Consider the following 19,894-nt stretch of genomic DNA (forward strand, 5'->3'; position numbering starts at 1 on the left):
GCATTCACGATATGAGCTATTTTATGGTATGGAAAGTTATCTGCCTCTACTCATACAAAATCAGTTGCTTGCAGCAACTCAAATGCAATCACTGCAGCATTTATTTTCACATTTCTCACCAGAGTGTAAGTTTAACATTCTTTGGGGAGACGAGGCATATTTTTATCTGTGTGGGAACAACCACTTTCAAAGAAATAATTAACGTATCTTTCCATAATGGTATAACTGTACCATTAAGTGCTGTACTTAAATAGTTGCGTGTGGAGGTGCTTGATCGACATTGCCTTTGTTAAAGTTTTGGATGGCAAAACTCTCCAGCATTTTGCAGTACTTCTGTTTGTTAATGGAACAGGTAACATCCCATTGGAGTGAAATTCTCAAAAAAGAATTAATTAATGATGAAATCTGTGGTAAAGCTAAACCCAACACTGATTTTTGGAGAATTTAAAGGGTTTTTTTGTAACACATGAGGTGATTCCAATGCCCAATTTCAATAATTTCGTGAAGGGCTCGCTCAAACTCTATGATTTTCAGCTGTAGAAATATCTGAAGTCTAAGGTCTGTCTTTGTTGTGTCCCAAACTTGCAACCTTAAAAGATAATTTAACATGGGCTGTGATAACCAATCCTTCAGAGGTGTTACATTTGCATATAATGTTATGCATAGGGAATACTTCATAGTTCACAAGAATGATAGGTACAATGGATATGAAGTTGAAAGTCCTGAACTAAAGGTGATGTTTCAGTTTAGTTTGATCTAACAATGGTTATTGAGTAGTGTCAGTTCAATTATACTATACATATCAATTATCAGTATACATATACATATACTGCCTTATACTACAAATTGCACTACACTCATGATGTTTTCAAAAAATATTTTTGATTCATATCCATCATTTTCAGGACCTCATCAAGTATTTGTTTCTCTTGATGATACACCCTTACCAGGAAGTCCGCTGATATGCAATGTTTATGATGTGTCTAAAGTAAAAGTGTCTAAATTGAATCCAGGAGTAGTTGGAAAACCCTGCACATTCCAAGGTTTGTACAAGCATATTGAGTTTTATTGGCCCTTAAATTCACAAAAACATTATTTTAATTTTAAAATAGAAAACTGTATAGATGTATGCTTGAATAGACCTCCCATACTTTGTAGACTTTGAAAATGTTCTTTTAATGTTATGTAGGTCTTTTCTGTTACTGTAAAGTTTTGGTCACTCATTTATAACAAAAATTCTTTTACGAAACTTCTTAAATAAATCTTTAAACATGTACACAAAGCCTAATTTTTTATTTTGCATTCAGCAAACATGAATTAGATTTAAAATATGGTAAATACATATTCTAACTCCCTAGTCTTGATTGACACTCAAAAATCTGGAGATCAACTTTATTTATGAAATGTTTGTATACTATAGATTCACTTGGAAATCAATTTTATGTGTAGAAAGGGTCTCAGGGCATGGTAGCCCAGGTCGATAAGATACTCCCGTACAGTACCAAAGGATGTTTAGAGGTGTTGTGAGTTCAATACCTGGTTCATCCTTGTCAGAAACTTTCCTAACATGGAGGTATAACATATATGGTGATAATGTGACAAAAAAAAAAGATTGCTGCCATAGGGAGTCCCACACTGAAGGACTAGCATACCAACTCCTTGGTGAGTACCATGGCCCCCACAAGGGGTGGGCTGACAAGGCTCCAGCCCAGGGGTCCTGGACAATTTTCACAATTTTTTTGCTTTTTCACGCTATAAATTCACCATAAAGGGGCCCCGGTGAAAGTCTTGTTGGGGGGCCCGCAAAAGTCTAGGTGAGCTACTAACTATAACTGCATTATTCTCAATGTTTGCATATAATCAAGTACCTTAAATGTATTGACGGTTCTTTGGCATGAGCCAAAATCTTCATTATCATAAGCTGCCATAACTGAGTAAAGAAATATAAATTTTAAAATTATCTTAAAGCACAACCAAACTGTTTCACAAATAATAAAGAAAACCGTAACATGAATAGTGTTTTTTGAATATTTGATACTTACAGTAGAGAGCCTCAATAATCCGGATGGAACCTAGGCCACCTCAGATTATCGAAAACCTTGACTTGTCCAAAAAGCAATAAAAAATTCTTTTAATGTTGGTTTTATTATTTTTTTAAGAAGCAGTACTAGCATACTTACTGTATTTTTATATTTGAATAAGATATAGATGCTATAAGATGTGTTTAAAAAAATGAAGAATGTGAAAAGGGTGAGAAGATGAGAGATGATTGTGAAAAGAGCTGGGAATTGGATCAATCTTATATTTATTAACCATATAATATAAACTGAAGAGCCAAAAAAACTGGTACAGGCATGCGTATGCAAATAAAGAGATATGGACCCAATCAGAGTACGGCGCTGCGGTCGGCAACACCTATACAACACAACAAGTGTCTGGCATAGTTGTTAGATCGGTTACTGCTGCTACAATGGCAGGTTATCGAGATTTAAGTGAGTTTGAACGTGGTGTTATAGTCGGCGCACGAGAGATGGGACATAGCATCTCCGAGGTAGCGATGAAATTTGGATTTTCACGTACGACCATTTCACGAGTGTACCGTGAATATCGGGAATCCGGTAAAAAATTAAATCTACGACATCGCTGCGGCCGAAAAAGATCATGCAAGAACGGGACCAACGACGACTGACGAGAATCATTAAACGTGACAGACGTGCAACCCTTCCGCATATTGCTGCAGATTTCAATGCTGGGCCATCAACAAGTGTCAGCGTACGAACCATTCAATGAAACATCATCGATATGGGCTTTCGGAGCCGAAGGCCCACTCGTGTACCCTTGATGACTGCATGACACAAAGCTTTACGCCTCGCCTGGGCCCAACAACACCGACATTGGACTGTTGAGGACTGGAAACACGTTGCCTGGTCTGACGAGTCTCGGTTCCAATTGCTTCGAGCTGATGGACGTGTATGGGTATGGAGACAACCTCATGGATCCTACATGTCAACAGGGGACTGTTCAAGCTGGTGGAGGCTCTGTGATGGTATGGGGCGTGTGCAGTTGGCATGATATGGGATCCCTGATACGTCTAGATATGACTCTGACAGGTGACAGGTACGTAAGCATCCTGTCTGATCACCTGCACCCATTCATGTCCATTGTGCATTCCGACGGACTTGGACAATTTCAGCAGGACAGTGCGACACCCCACACGTCTAAAATTGCTACAAAGTGGCTTCAGGAACACTCTTCTGACTTTAGACACTTCTGCTGGCCACCAAAATCCCCAGACATGAACATTATTGAACATATCTGGGATGCCTTGCAACGTGCTGTTCAGAAGAGATCTCCACCCCCTCTTACTCCTACGGATTTATGGACAGCCCTGCAGGATTCATGGTGTCAATTACCTCCAGCACTACTTCAGACATTAGTCGAGTTCATCCCACTTCGTCGACATCCCACATGTCGAGTTCATCAGCACTTCTGCGGGCTCGCGGGGGCCCTACACGATATTAGGCAGGTGTACCAGTTTTTTTGGCTCTTCAGTGTATAAAGATGTTTTCCCCAAATACTTTCAATAGTTTTGTTAAAAAGCTATTTTGCAAAGAACTGATTAACACTAAGTAATAACACAAAATGTGTTTAATAAAGCATTATTAATGTAGATTAGTTAGCAATGATTTAGGATATACAGGGTGACTATATACATTACAAATACAAACACAAAGGCCACAACAGGCATCATCATCATTCTTTGGTGTCCCATGTGAGAAGAGCTTAGGCAATTTTGCCCATTGCTCTGACACCAAATGGTATAACAAGAATTGTGGATCATGCAGATGTGAAGAAGTATCATTCTGTGGAGATTTCCCAGAGGTTTGCAAAAGTGTTAGGAACGAAAGGTATGGTATCTGTTACCATTTTGAGTTACATTGTGATAATGTTTATTTTCTATCCATTGTTTGACATCTCCTTTTATGGTTGAGATTGAAACAGGATAAAAAAGTTCAGATCCAGAGATAACTTCAGGATCGCTGCCTCTTTGGCTATCTGGTCTGCAAGTTAATTTCCCTAGAAATTTACATGTCAGGGACCCAGTAAAGGCTGATGTTTATTTATTTATTTATTTATACAATATTGTTGGCCCTTGGGCCTATACAAGAGGATGCGATTGAGAATGACAAAGATATTGTTTGATGTTGGATAAAAAACTAGTGATAGAGGGAGATTCAACAATAGAGCTTGGGAGTTTGTTCCATTCACCAATGGTATGAGGAAAGAAGCTGTATTTAAAGCAGTCAGTGGAAGCAAAAATAGGTTTTATTTTAAGGGAATGGTCGAGTCTTCTAGAGATGTAGGATGGTTTGGCTAAGATACCAGAAGTATCCATGTTGAACTGACCATGGAAAATTTTATAAAGCAATGTTAATCGAGAGATGAAACGAAGAGTAGAGAGAGGGAGGAGATGGAGTTCATTTTTAAGTTCGGACACAGAAATGAAAGATGACCAGCAGTCGTGAACAAATCGGGCGGATTTATTTTGAATAGATTCAAGTTTGTCTATATTACTGGAGGTGTAAGGGTCCCAGATTTCAGCGGCGTAGGAGAGGACGGGGGATATATAAGTTTGGTAACAGAGAAGTCTGATATCCCGAGTAGAGTGTTTAAGATTGCGGCGGAGGAAGAAAAGTTTGTTAAGACACTTCTGGTAAATGTAGTCGATGTGTTTGTTCCAACGTAGGTCGGCTGAAATAATGACACCAAGGTATTTGATATGTGAAACTTGGGATAACGGTAAATGATTGATGGAGTAGGAGTATTCAAGAGGAAGAAGTTTACGGGTAACTTTCATGTGAACCGTTTTTGAGATATTCATTGGCATTTGCCATACGGAACACCAGTCGGCGATGGAAGCCAGGTTATGTTGGAGAAGTTCTTGATCAGATTGATGGAGAATGATACGGTAAATTACACAGTCATCAGCAAAAAGTCTAGTGGTGCAGTTGAGGGATTGAGGAAGGTCATTGATATAAATTAGGAAAAGTAACGGGGAGAGGACCGATCCTTGAGGGGTCCCAGACTTTACGGAGGCGGATGATGAGTTATGATCATTAAAATGAACAAACTGTTTACGGTGTTTTAGGAAAGCCTCCACCCAATTAAGTAATTGAACGTTAAGGCCAAGGCGGGAGAGTTTGAGAAGAAGTTTATCATGGGGAACTTTATCAAAGGCTTTAGAGAAATCTAGGAATACGACATCAGTTTGTAGGTTTTTATCAATGGCTTCAGAGAGGTCGTGGATGAAGAGGGCCAGTTGAGAGGTAGTAGAGAGAGATTGTCTAAAGCCGTGTTGGTTGGGGAAAAAGAAGCTGATGGAGTCTAAGTGGATACGGATTTCTTTTGCTACAATATGCTCGAAGATTTTACAGCAGGAGGAAGTGATTGCTATTGGCCTGAAGTTAAGGGGATTGGAAAGTGAACCCGTTTTGTGGATAGGAATAATTTTATTGATTTTCCAGTCGTTCGGGAGGGTAGCAGAATTTAGTGAAACATTGAACAGGATTAAAAGATAGTCGGCGACTTCATCAGCACAGAATTTAAGAATAGAATTTGGGATGTCGTCAGGGCCAACAGAATGGGGTTTCAGTTTTTTCAAAAGTTTTAGGATACCTTGTTTGGAGAAGGATATAGGGGGTGAGTTGTGGATAGAATCAAAAAAAGAGTATTGGGGAGGAGAGGGGTCTATTGAGAAAACCGAGCAGAAAGCTAAATTGAATTCGGTAGCCATCTCTGAAGGAGAAAATGTATATTTATTTGAACTTCTCAGGGAAGTGGGACCAACAGATTTAGGTCTAAGATAACTCCAGAATTTTGTTGGATTGGTTTTTAAGTAATGGGGTAGAGAATGAGAGAGGTATCTGGACTTTTGGACGGAAATGAGGTTTCTGAGGTCTCGGGTGGAGGCTGAAATTATGGATTTGAGTGAATTGGATTTGTTAGTTTTATATTTGAAGGCGATTCGGCGGATTTTCCTCTTTAAATGAATAATATCTCTGGTGATCCATGGATTAAAAAAAGACTTAGGAGAAACATTTTTAATTGGAACTGTAGTTAAGCATTTGTCTATAATACATTTAAAAGAGGTCCAGAGGGTGTGGATATTGTTAGAAGAGGATATGGATAAGAAATCATTGAAGTGAGAGCGAAAAATATTTTGCATAAGTGGATAATTTGCCTTGTTGAAATTACGTTTAGGGGCGAGTTTGTAGGATGGGATAGAGTGGCGGAGGGAAAAGTTAATGAGTGGGATATTATGGTCGGAGCAACCCTCAAAGATGGAGGTGGAAAGGACTGAAATTCGATTGGAGGTAGCAATGAGATCTAAGGTAGAGCTGGAGTAGAGGGTGGTTCTTGTGGGTTCAAAAATGGATTGGACCAAGTTAAATTTAAGGAAGATATCTAGGACTTTGTTATTAATTCCGTGATTGCCGGACAGGGATTCCATATTTTTCCAGTCAATGCCGGGAAGATTCCAGTCTCCGGAGATAAGAATAGAATGTGTTTTATAAAATTTTTCAAGAATAATTTCCAGTTGTTCAAAAAGGTGGAAATCAGGAGAGGGAGGGAAATAGACAGAAAAGATGGCAAGTGGGGGACAGTTGGGTTGAAGCCATTCGGCTCCAACAATTTCGAGTTCGGAATCTAATAGAATTTCAGTTAAAGGGATAGATTTTTTGAAAATAAGTAAGACCCCGCCCCCCCGAGAGTTTCTATCCTTTCGAAAAGCATTGTAATCGGGTGGCAAAATTTCGGAATTAGAGATTGTATTATTTAGCCATGACTCTGTAACACCAAGAAAATGGGGATTATGGATGAGTAAGAATGATTCTAGAAAATCAGTTTTGTTTTTCAGGCTGCGAGTGTTAATAGTTCCCAACTGGTAGGTATTTTTTAATTTGGAGGTTGTGTAGACGGAAGGGTTGCTCGGGGGGAGTAGCCTAAAGGGGGTACCGAGGAAATATGGGAGGAGAGGGAGGGCATAGAAAGGTTCGAAGCAGTATGAGCGGGGAAGATGGGGCGGATATCATTAATATCGGGATCCCAGACATATTTGGTATTATTTATGAGTGCAAAATTGTGGATAAGTTTTACTTTAATGCCTTCGTCACGGTATTTTTGACTGGCTCTCCAAATTTGACCACGAAGCTTGCGTGTATCGAAAGAGAAATCTTCTGAGATAGATATGTTGCTGTTTTTAAGTTTCGAGGCATTTTTTAGAATCTCACTTTTTATTTTAAATTTGTTGAATTTTATTATGGTAAGTCTGGATCCGTGGGTCTTTTTGGAACCTAATCTGTGACAGCGGTCTATCTCACTAGGTGTAATATTTACGTCAAGGTGATCAGAACAGCATTGGATGATTTTGGATTCGAGGGTGGAGGAGGACTCGAAGTCAGATTCTTCAGGAATGTTTCGGAAAATCAAGTTATCCCGTCGAGAACGATCCTCAAGATCGATGACTTTATTGGTAAGGGAGGATTGGAGTTCAGAGAGATTAGAGGAGAGGTCGTAGACTTGGCTTTGGAGTTCCTCTACTGGGGAAAGTTTTTCCTCAACTGCACTAAGACGGTGGGATAGATCACTTAGCTGATGACTGAATGAGTCCTGTTTTTGGGTGAGGAGGGTAAGTTTGTCAAGAATGGCTACTTGGGTGTCTTGAATATTACGGAGAATGGATGAGTTATCCGAAAGAGTCGAAGATTCAGATGAAGGATTTGATCTATTTTGAGAGCGTGTTGGGGAGTGGCTGACCCTAGGCCCAGGGTTGGATTCGATATCTCCCGCCAGTAGAAGCAAGCTAGCCAAGTGGGTAAAAAGGACAAGAGGGAAAAAGGGAAGAGGTTTTGAATGGAGCAATTTTGAATGGTGGTAACAAGGACCGGAGCGAAAAGGGTTTTTCTTTAAAGCACACATATATTTTAAGTAAAAAATTGATGGTTGAGCAAAAAATAGAAACACACAGTACATAATAATTTTAAACGTCGGATGCAGGATCGACACAAAGAATATTAAATTTATAAAGATTAAATAAGTTGGTATGAAAATGTGAAGCGAACTAACCTGTAAAAATAGACTTGAATATAACATTTTTTTTGACGAAATGTCGATCCTGCATCGTGAAAGTCCATGGGTAGCGACACTTAAATACAAGCGGTGAAACGCCCACTTCGACAGCGAAATCCAGGTGGCAGCAGTAGTTGCGAGACGAGGTTGTTGTCAAGTGCTGCTAAATTATTTAACATATCAGTGTAGTAGTTAACACACAGTTGAAACTTGAAGAAGTTTTCAAGAGCCATTAATGATATTTGGCTTTCAGAGAAGATAACAATTTATTTGTTATGATATCCTTCAGCGATTAGGTTTTCAGCTAGTATAGCTATTGTAAGTACTTTTGCTTGGATGATTATAAATGTTGTACCAAGATACAAATGTGTCCTATGGTAGTCCTGATCCGCGCTAGAGATGTGGAAGATTATTCCAGTCACATTTTTGGTAAACCTGGAGCCATCAGTGTGGTATTCGATAGCTCCAGTTGGGATGTCAAGTTTATATTTTTGAAATCTGAACAGCATCTCTATGAATCTCAAGAAAAATTTAACTGAGATTCATGAAAAGCGCAATACCAGTTAGCAGTATCTTCACCAATGTAAAGAAATTTAATACAGTAGATTCTGACTAATCCAGTGTATATTAGACAAGGGTGGCCAGATTATCGAAAGTCAGTTGAAAAAGCCTATTTAAACTTGAACTTCTGCGCAAAGATGTGCATGGCATATTTTTCTCTTCTATGGACTCAAATAGAAATCAATTAAAATATGCCAGATTACTGGACAGGCTAGACCAGCTCACAGCCGAATTATTAAGAGCCTACTGTATTTCAAAGTCATTTGAACCCCCGCCCCCAAAAATCAAACACTTTTTAGGGTGAAAAACTGATTTTCTTCTTTCTGTTTCTCTAATAATAAGGAATGCGAAGGTTTTTAACAACTGGATGTTGGGATGTTGCGAAGATATATTTTGGAAAGAGAGAAAATTCAACTGCTTGTTAAAACCTTCGTATGATAGCAGAGAGTGACGTCATCATTGTGTAAGTCGCCATCTGGTGGCAACGTCAGCAGTTGTGAGCTTGGCCTGAGTCTGGTCCGGCCGTCCATGTACGGTCCCTTTCAGTGTACACGAGCTCCAAGGAAAGATTGAGAAATTCTGTGCCTCTGTAGTCTAGTGGTCTAGGGCGTTCACCCGGAAAGTGAAAGGACGTGGGTTCGATTCCCCGCAGGGGCAGTTGAATTTTCTCTCTTTCCAAAATATATCTTCGCAACATCCAGTTGTTAAAACCTTCGTATGATAGCGGAGAGTGACGTCATCATTGTAATAAGGAATGGTTTACTTTTTTGTGATTAATGACAACATCTTGATTGTTGTTATTCCAATGTTAAAGAAATATTCCAAAAACAAAAAACAAACTAAAATTTGGCCTTGTCCTATTAGCTTCCCACTTTCCCCCTATATTTTGAGTCACTTTTATGACATTTTTTTAAAAAAACCTGCTTATACCATCTTGTACTATTTAAAGATATACCATCAGAATGTTCTCCAAGGTCAGAAAATGTGGTAAGAATGAAACATTTTGGCTAATAGAGAGCTGATATGATACTTTAAAAGAGAAAAAATTACATTTAGGTCACTTTTATGTGATTTTTAAAAAAAACCCAGATTGGTTTTTAAAAAAAAAAAACTTGGTTAACACCAATATGGTTTAAACCAAAGAATCATCAAAGTTGGGAACTACAAAAACCAACCTCAGCCAACCACCACTGTGGCAATGGTGGGTTTGAACCCAGGTCCTTGCAGTGTGAGTCGTCCTTCACTATGATCACTCGACCACCACAGCAGCCCATCTACACCACTGGAGACACAACCCTGCCTTTCTTATTTCACACATTGTAGCATGAGGCGCTGAAGTAGAGGCATTATAGTCTCTCTTAACTTCAATAAATGAAATAAGGAAGGCAGGGTCTCCATTGGTGCAGATGATAGCATGCTTGCCCAGGTTGCAAGAGAGCGTGGGTTTGAGTCCTGGTGGAAACTTTCTTCAGATGACTTTTCTTCCTGAGTTCACCTCAGCATCATATCCGGAAAATATCTGTTTCCTTGATATATTAGGCTGAGAAAAAAGCTGTCTATCTCTCAAACATATTTTTATAGTTGATGCATCTCAAGCTGGCGAAGGCACCCTAGAGCTTGTTGTTACCACAAGAAAGTCATCCGTGAGAGCTGAAGTTTCTATGAGAAGCAGGGGTCTTTATGATGTGACATTTGTTCCACAAGATAAGATATCTCATTATGTGAACATTACATTCAATGAAGAAGATGTTCCAGGTAAAACATATTTTTCTTTGTCTTAAGAAAATCAGTAATTGTGCATTTGTTTACAACATTTCTCTTTGACTGTAAAAGTTCAATAACGTTTTTTTTCTAAAAACAAATTCAATAAAAAAAACAGATTCAATATGACCATCTATATTGTGACTCTCAAAACACATGAATATAAAAAAACACATATTTATACATTTATTTTGTATTACCAGAGGTAGTAAAATTGCTATGGAAAAGAAAGCATCGTTGATCTTACAGATAAAATAAAATTTCATACATGCAGACAGACAGACATAACCTCTGACTGCCCAGAGAGACCCTCTTAGGATGATTTGCACTCTTTCTCAAAGAAATGGAGGGTCTCTGAGAGCATTTGATATATACAGTCAACCCTTGGTATCTGTGGGAGTTACATTTCCAGAGTGACTAAAAATTCTTTTAAACAAAATGTGAACAAACAAAATCTTATGTCTTAGAACGACAGGCCAGCATTTCTCAAGGGGTTGATTTCTCAACGTTCATCCCAGGGACCAGTAAAATATCTGAAACAATGCAACAGACTACTGACTGACAGCATGAGATGAGTGTTCATTTGACTCTGACCCTGGACATTTCTGCATTTTTTTGATGTTCCGACACTCTTTTTCACACAATAGCCCAGTTTTTTTAAAAAAAGCTTATTTTAATTTGTAATTTTTATTACAATTGTGAATGCAAATTATTTTCCTCATTAATAAATTATATTTTGGTAATTATGGCAATAAATATAAATATTTGTCTCGCATATTTGTTATGTTCAACATTTTTTTAGCTACATTTCAATTCACTGTAGTTTCCAGTTTCTCTACATTTTCCACTTATTGGTAATTTTCAGTAATTTTGGCAATTGATGAATTTTCTGACTTATGGCAAGTTTTTGGTGGCAATTGGTGATATTGCATATTTTACTTCTTCAAGATCCCAATTTCCTGTTTTTTTCTCAATGAAATATGGCTACAGTCACTGTGAAATTTTTTTCCCACTTTTGTGTATCTACACTACTGCAGGTTTTCAGGTTCCTCAGCAATAATTAACAAATTTGTCAAAAATTGTGTTTTTTGGCTTTGAAATCAGTGATATCTTGTATTTAAACTCATAATTTCCCATATTTTTCTCATAAGTATGAAGGTCTGACTTTTCATTTTCACTCATAAGGTCATTACTGGGGCTCAGATTTTTATGACCTAAAAATCTTCAAAATATGCAAGCATTTATAGCCTAAAAAACATAAAAATATGAACTTAAAATTTAAAAATATGACCTTATAATTTTCTCATCATTTCATCTCTTTCAGTTATTGCTTCTTACCTTATTAAGTTAAAAAATAAACATAAAATACATAAATTTACCATTTTAACTGAAATTCTCTCACCAGATTCAAATGAAACACACGTTCACCTTATGCATAATAAGTGCTTTTCTGTATGTTGTGGAATTTCATTGAATTTCATGAGATGCAGTTTCAAATGTTTAAAAAAACTGTCATTGTTTTATTTCTTCTAAGAAATATTTGAAGAAACTACTTTGCAAAGGGTTTTTCTAAAAATTTAGTAAAAATTACCAGATGGAGTAATATTTGAAGAAGAGTTATAAAGCAGACACCTAGTTTTTGCAATCTTGTTCTTTGTTTTTCAAGCAGAATCACAATGTTGCTGCACATTAAACCTGTTTTTTGCTGGAACTTTTAACATATTTAACAAAATAAAATACAGTGGTACCATCCGTCCTCCTTCTTTTAAACAGAGTACAACTCTGGTGTAGCATCATTGGACAGTTTACTACTGTTTTACCCACTTTCAGATGTGAGTTGAGCCGAAAGTATGTGTATGTTCTTTTTCTAACTGATACCTGATATATCTAACTGCCTGTATGCATATTTAGTGTTGTGCAAGAAGTTTATGCTGCTATTTGTGTTTTGAATTGTGAGTAAAGTGTAATGCGTGAATATTTGCACAGTTGTAGGCAGAACTGCAACTAGGGGAAAGCAGGGGTATGTGGTGACTCGAGCACTGAATATTAAACCTGTTTTTTGCTGGAACTTTTAACATATTTAACAAAATAAAATACAGTGGTACCATCCGTCCTCCTTCTTATAATGGTTATAATGGGAACCATTCTTTTGTTATCAGCCTTGCCTGAAGAAAAGTTACAGAGAAAACTAACGACACTATGATCACTAGAAGAAAACTCGTTCCCCACCAAAACATGCTCAGCTAGTGTGAGAACTAAATCCAAAATAGTAGTAAACCTAGTGGTGTAACATACAGGGTGTTCTGTTCATAGGCTGACAAACTCAGAGAGTTGTTAAAAGACATCAAGAGGAACAAAAATTGCAGCAATGGAACGTGGTATTGTGAACCATGTTGAGAGGGTGAAAATTGCTATCTCATGTAATAGTCAATCGATCGTGGCTAAGGTAGTATGGTGCAGACAATCCCTCATCAGGTATTGCTGTTGGTGCATCCACTGTGCTAAGCACCCATTGCCATCTGCTTGACCTTAAATCAGATGCATATTAGGGTATTCCTCGTTCATGTATTCAGCCATCACAATAGTCATTTAAACAGACCACTAACTGCTAGATGTGCTTACCACTGCAATAGCGCTAATTTACGTCACCTGCAGCGTGTGATCCTGCCCCAGCACATGCGTTTTGTGGCACTGCTTACATCAGATAGGGTGAGTGAGCCCACAAACTCATTCAGCGATCAACTGACATCCACCTTTCATCTCCTCTGGACTCAGAGCTTGCTTGTGTTTTTTGCAATTTTCACCCTCTCAATATGGTTTGCAACACCATGTTTCATTGAAATTTTTGTTCTTCTTGATGCCTACTAACAACTCTCTGAGCTTGTTGGTCCATTAACAGAACACTCTGTATAGCCCCTTTGGGCCTGTACGCTCCATTCATCATCATATTTAAGTCATTGCTAAATTCCTAGCATTTAACATTAAATGATTCCTTGGGAGAAGACCCAGTTGAGTCATAGGATTTGAGAGTATATATTTTTATTTGTGTATAATATTATTGCATTGTATTGAAAAATATATATGTGATGAAAGATTATTAGTAAATACTTTGTCTCATGGGCGGGTGCATCTGCTGGCTTCCGTCCCATAAAATAATAGTTCCATAATCTCAACCTGTAATAGCCATGTATACATTGTGGGGAAAGCCTGATCAACATCCTCCATCCTGTTTGGACTGTTGCCACCAAAACACAATAATGTTCAAAATAAATCAACGCCACTTGTCCGTATGCGAATCTACTGAATTATGTCATCAATTTCTTTATGCCCAGAATGCCTGCCGTATGTTAATTGGTCCAAGAATAAACCTGTTCACTTCCAATATAAATAGTCCTGCAAGACACCTCAGCATTTATAGTGACGGACTCGCGATGCGAGGATCCGGGTTCGAACCCCACAGTGGTGGTCGGCTGAAGTTGGTTTTCTGTGGTTCCCAACTTCAAGGTGCAAATGCGAGCCGATCTCCCCGTTAAAAAGTCTCGCCACAGAGAGCAACAGTCCTACAACAATAAATCATTCAATCATAACACTTCACTCATAGTTAGAAAAACTGGTGGCAGATGGCAGCACTACACATAACAAGCATTACACAGAAACAAACTTTACGTCAGGTTGCACTACACGTACACGCACATTCCCGCATGTACCGATTCGTTGGGGGTTCCGCGGGGGTGGACGGGGTGCATGTTTGGTGTAGCAGTAGTGGGTAGGGCCTCCAAAAAAATGGCTCGGGGATCCATGATGTTCTTAAGTCAGCCACCTTGTTGGGCAATTTGCCTGTTGTGGCGTTGTATTTGTATTTGTATTTGTATTGCATTCATTTTTCCTACGTTCATAGTACAACTTGAATTCATATTGTGTGAAGCCTTGAGTGCTGGCGCTCTCCACTGTAACCTACTAACAATGTTTAATTAACCTCAGAAGCATAACATACTATTTCGGCTGGTCCGGGTAGTCAATTTCCAGTTATCATGTTTTCCTCCAAGTAGCTCATCAATGTTTTTCTTGGTAATATGATTATGATGATGTCATTCGACTCTCAAGTGTAGGACGTTCACCAGTGATGTGATTTTTGTCTTTCCGTCATTGAATCTGCCTCCCTCAGTGATCTTGGAGTTGGATACAAATGATGATGACCATCAGCATCGTAGTCTGATAAGATCATCGAAACGATCTTCTGTTTTATCATCTACTAATATGCTGGTGGTATTGTGTGCCATTTCTTTGATGTGCTGATCCGTGTGTTGTATTTTGGGACTTTTGCTGCTCGAACTGGATTGACCCCCAATCATTATTTGATCCTTCAGAGAAGTCATAATAATTCTCTTAGCCTGAGAGGATTGTTGTCAACATAAATTGGTGAGGTCTTTTCATATTTTATACATCGAGATCATGGCTATTAAGTTTAACGATAAAAATGAAATTACCAATGTAATGTAAATTAATAATGTTGAATTATGTGTAAATAAACGCCTTAATCTAGAATTTGGCAATGTTTTCTTCGAGTTTGTGTGCTTGAGACTTATCTAATGGATATAAGAATTATGGGACGCATAGCCAATACAAGATGCTGCAGTGGCTTCGATACTTGCTGATACAAAAACATTATTGAGCACCAACTTAAGAAAATCTCTTTCATATTGATCTCTAGCTGAAATTTTCTCCCGATCAATACCTGGGTAATTGAAATGCCCATAATATAACAATCCTCTTATGCTTATGTCACAAGAATCTCACAACTTCTCTATTTGGATGAATAGTCTGAGAGCCCGGAGCATCTCCCAACGATGCGAGTCCAGCATGAAACTACATTGGCGAGTCCAGAGAGGATGCAGACATGTCCCAAAGTTTGTCAGCAAAATCACATCCTAGATGAGAAGGCGTAACCTTGAGCTTTCACATGAAGACCCCTGGACAAATAGAGAGACAGATCCATTTCTGAATGATAAAATGCAGCTATATTATTTTCATTACTTTTATACAAAAACTCAATTTGCCATTTTTGAAAATTAAAAAAAAAATGGGTTAAAATTTTTAAAGTTGAATGCAATACAAGAAAACAGAGAAGAGAGAGTATTTATAGAATCTGGGATGCGCGCTGCGGTAGCCCAGGTCAATAAGATACTTTCCTAAAGTACCAAAGGATGTTTAGAGGTGTTAGGAGTTTGATACCCGGTTCGTACTTGTCAGAAAACTTTCCTGACACAGGGGTACAACAGAAATGGCGACATGATCGCAGAAAAAAAAATTGTTACCGCAGGGAGTCCCCCATTGAGGGGGTTAGCGCATCAACCTCTCGATAAGTATAAAAACAAGCCTGCTGTTCACAATCGGCAATAAATTGTAGGTCCCGGTCTAATTAGCCCAAAAGGCTTATATCTCGGGAGGGACAAAGCCTGGGTTGTGTCTGGTCTAATTAGCCCTCATGTGCAGAAAAAGACCGTGGTGTGACAAAAATGATCAAATGATCTATAGAATCTTATTTTCAAAAAAAGTATAAAAAATCCCCCTGTGGAGTTGAATTGACTCATCTTGGGTTAGCAAGGGTTAATAGGGAGAAAACTATAATGATAGAAGTGTGGGGGAATGCCAAACACACAATTACCAAGGGTCAATTGTGTATTACAGAATAATGCATTGAGTTACTCTATTCATTGTGAAATAGTACATACATGCAATTAAACATTTTCTCTTTATTCAGGAAGCCCATTCAAAATTGAAGTCTTTCAAAACCCTCCACCAGGAAAAAATCAACAGACAGTATTAGCGAATGGTGAAGGGTTGAAACAAGGTCTTGTAGGTTCTATAAATAGTTTTGAAGTTGATGCAAGTGGATTGGATGGTGAAATTGATGTTAGAGTCACAGGTATGTTTTATTATTGTGAAATTGTCTTCTCTTTGAATAGAACTATGTACATTATTTTTGGAATTTGATTCAGAGTTGACATTAAAGGATTCTCATCCTTAATGATAATAGTCAATAAACTTCCATATAATGGCACCGTTGCTAACTATAATCTTGTATACAGTAAGACTTCCATATAATGCCAATGGTTTTAAATGCCAACCCTCTTGTAATATCAGTTTTGAAAATATAAACAGACAGAATAGGAATTCTTTGCTAAACTTTCCCGCAGTTAACGTCATGCTCAAATTGCAAAATTGCTTACAAAGTCACGTTGTGTGTCTTCTCGAAGTTACATGTGTATTAATGTTCTGTTCTTTTAGAAACATGACTCACATGGAGGGAAAACATTCCCTCTTTTATTGGGAGTTTTTCTTCAACCTCCATTCATTTCTTTTTCTTCAAGTAATTGGCTGGTCTATAACCAATATGCCAGAAGGTATAGACCAGCGTGTGGAAGGGCAGATGGTGCCTACCTGGCTTTTGCAATAGAAATCCAGTTTAAACTAAATAAGTAAGACAATTGAGGAGATCAAATATCCCATTGTAAAAAGTCTGTACTATATATTCACGATCATACACAAGATGCCCACTAGCCGACAAAAATTGTCCCTTGGGGAAAAAAGAAAATCATAAAAGATTTTGTAAATTTTAATTTGCCCAAAGCTGCTTCTCAAAATAATGTGGCATTCCTTGAGCATCTTCAACCACCATTTATAGGATAATTAGAAAAGTTTGTTTGCAGTGTGAAACCTGCAGAGTGAGCAATCATGCATAACAGATTTCTTTAAACAGCACTGTGTAACTTCAGTTGTAAATGTTTATGAATATATATTCCTTATTTTTTCATTAAATACCACAACCATTTCATTTTCTTTGCTATTTTAAAAAGTAATGAGTTTCATAACCAGAAATCCCCCTTATAACTCCTTTAGGTGTTGAATTTTGAAAAATGATTTCTTAGTCTCTAAATTATAAAATAAAACTGCTGACCAAATTTCATATTTATAGCTCCAGTGGTACTGGCTCTGTGATGAGCTATGTTCCCTATATGACCTTTGAACCCTATTAGAGATTGAATTTTGAAAAATCTCTTCTTGTCATCCTCCTTCCATTCTAATCTAATTTCCTTGGCCATCCATTCCCCCTAATTGGCTTCCCCATTAGAACTTGCTGCCCTGGACTATAGCTTATTTAACCCAGCTATAAATATGAATCTAGTATGCTTTCTCTTCTGGTCTAACTAGCTCAGAGTGTCAACCAATTCAGAAAATTTTTTTAAAGAAGAGAGATTAAAACCAGTGCCCAATTAGTTATGTATGTATTAGCTGATATCTGCAGCTCTGCTCGAGTGGATTTGATAATCTGAAAATTCCCCCTTCAGACCCGTTTGGGAATTGAATTTTGAAAAATCCCTTTTTTGTGAGTCTCTGCATTATAAAACTACTGAACAAATTTAATATTTACAGCTTCAGAGTTTCTTCATGTAACCTTTGAACCCCCTTTATGACCCTTTTAGGAATTGAGTTTTGGAAAATCCCTTCTACATGAGTCTCTAAATTATAAAATAAAACTACTGACAAAATTTCATATTCATAGCTTCAGCGGTTCTCGCTTGGTGACGATATCCATATGTGACCTTTGAACCTCTCATGAAGCTTTTAGGGGTTGAATTTTGAAAAATCCTTTCCTAGTGAGTCTTTACATTGTGAAATAAAATTATGGACCAAATTTCATATTTAGAACTTTGGCAGTTTCAGCTTGGCAATGATGAATCAGTCAGGGCATGTTATTTTATATGCATAGATTAGCCACCTCATTGAGTAATTTGCCTGTTGTGGACATGAATTTGTGTTTTTATATTTTTATCTGTATAAAAGATAATTTACAATTTGTTTGATGAAAAATCATGCTAAATATCAACTTATTTTATTATTTGTGATATATACAAATGCAAAATCAGAAGCCACAACAAGGTGGCTGGAAAAAAAAAAATAAGGAAATACAGTAGATTTTTGCTAATCTGGCACATAGATCAGGGTGTTGCCAGATTACCAAAATCACAAGATTACAGGAAGTTAGTTGAAAAAGCCCATTTAAATAATATAAACTTCTGTGCACAGAAAGTGCTTAAACATGAAACAAAAGACAATTACATTTAAATACACTTTGAAAATTCTTTATACAGCTAAAAAACTTGAACGACCAAATTACTGGCCGCAAAAGTTGGTGACCTCTGTGAGAGGTGGTAAGACTTACATAAAACTCCAATTTAAAATTTTTACTGTTGCTGCATCAGCTGTAGTTCTTTGTAGTTGACCCCCCCTCACGAGACACGAGGACGCCAGGACCGTCCGCAGGGCTCTATTAAAAAATCCAAACATCCAATTGAACTGGGTTCGTGGCCATGTCGGAGAAAAAGGGAACGAGGAGGCAGACCGATTGGTCAAGGCAGCAACCTTGAGCCGTACGATCCTCCTGGAAAAGAAGATTCCAGCAGCGACTGCAAAAAGGATAAAAAGATTCACATCCTTGGAGAGTGACAGAAATTCTGGGACCACCCCGCCACACACAGGAAGTTAATCCATAGGGTCCTGTCCAAAATACAGTGGAGAGAGAGATCTTGGAACAGAGAGAAGACGATATTCTTTTTTGGCCATGGGCCGTTCTCTACCCACTTCCTCTGCTTCGGGATCTCAAACAATGACAAGTGCCTGTGTGGAGGAGTCGGAAGCCCATTGCATTACGCAACAGAGTGCGAAAAGACCTCCGAGTTCCACCTGGTTAAGCCGCTCCTCAGTTGGAGCATGAATGGTTCAAAAGGATGGAGAGAGATGAAAAAGTCCTGGAAACCATCAAGGACCTGGTAAAATTCCTAGAGGCCAACCAGGAACATCTCCACACCAAGAGGAATGAGACCATCCAGACTCCACATGAAACGCAACAACTGAGGAGGAGCGAAAGACTGAGAGCAAGGGCAGAAGCCAAAGACAGCGTCGATAGGGTACTCTCCCAGGAAATAGAAGAATTAGAAGACGAAGAATACGACACAGAGGGAGAGCAATCGGAGAGAGAAGAAGCAGTCGAAATATGGGAACACTCTGACTTCAAATACAGTCAAATTCAATACTTTCAATTCAGTGAAAGAGTAACCAAGAAACAAAGTCCCAATGATCAGTGTTTAAACTGTGAAGCACCCAACCAAAAGCTGAGGAGCTTTTGAATAATCAAACAACCCCCTCCCCTCATGCTGAAAGGACCTGGCACCTAGTCAGACCAATGTGACACGAAGGGCTCACACTGGCCAACAAGCCAATGAGGGAAGACGTGGTCCAGGACCTGGCCTAGCCACAGCGGAGGGCTCACCCGAGCCAACAAGCCAATGAGGGAAGACGCGTGGTCCAGGACCTGGCCTGGCCACGGCTGAGGGCTCACCCGAGCCAACAAGCCAATGAGGGAAGACGCGTGGTCCAGGAC

General features: G+C 38.4%; 1 protein-coding gene and 1 non-coding gene across 2 annotated transcripts in view; both read left to right on the plus strand.

Moving 5' to 3' along the window:
* The window catches only part of jbug (filamin-type immunoglobulin domains fbug), a 302,454-nt gene that overhangs the window by 186,373 nt on the left and 96,187 nt on the right, over positions 1–19,894 (plus strand). The window contains exons 30-32 of the mRNA XM_089246657.1: positions 906–1,043; positions 10,273–10,446; positions 16,214–16,378. Of these exons, the coding sequence (XP_089102783.1) occupies positions 906–1,043; positions 10,273–10,446; positions 16,214–16,378 (477 nt within the window). The remainder of the gene's footprint in view (positions 1–905; positions 1,044–10,272; positions 10,447–16,213; positions 16,379–19,894) is intronic.
* Positions 9,275–9,348, plus strand: TRNAS-GGA (transfer RNA serine (anticodon GGA)). The gene has a single exon. It is a non-coding gene; the product is annotated as a tRNA-Ser (tRNA).

Source organism: Pholcus phalangioides, unplaced genomic scaffold (assembly GCF_987345545.1).
Source record: "Pholcus phalangioides strain wild (caught in Gottingen) unplaced genomic scaffold, Ppha-v1.0 ptg000017l_1, whole genome shotgun sequence".
In the NCBI taxonomy this organism is placed as follows: Eukaryota; Metazoa; Arthropoda; class Arachnida; order Araneae; family Pholcidae; genus Pholcus; species Pholcus phalangioides.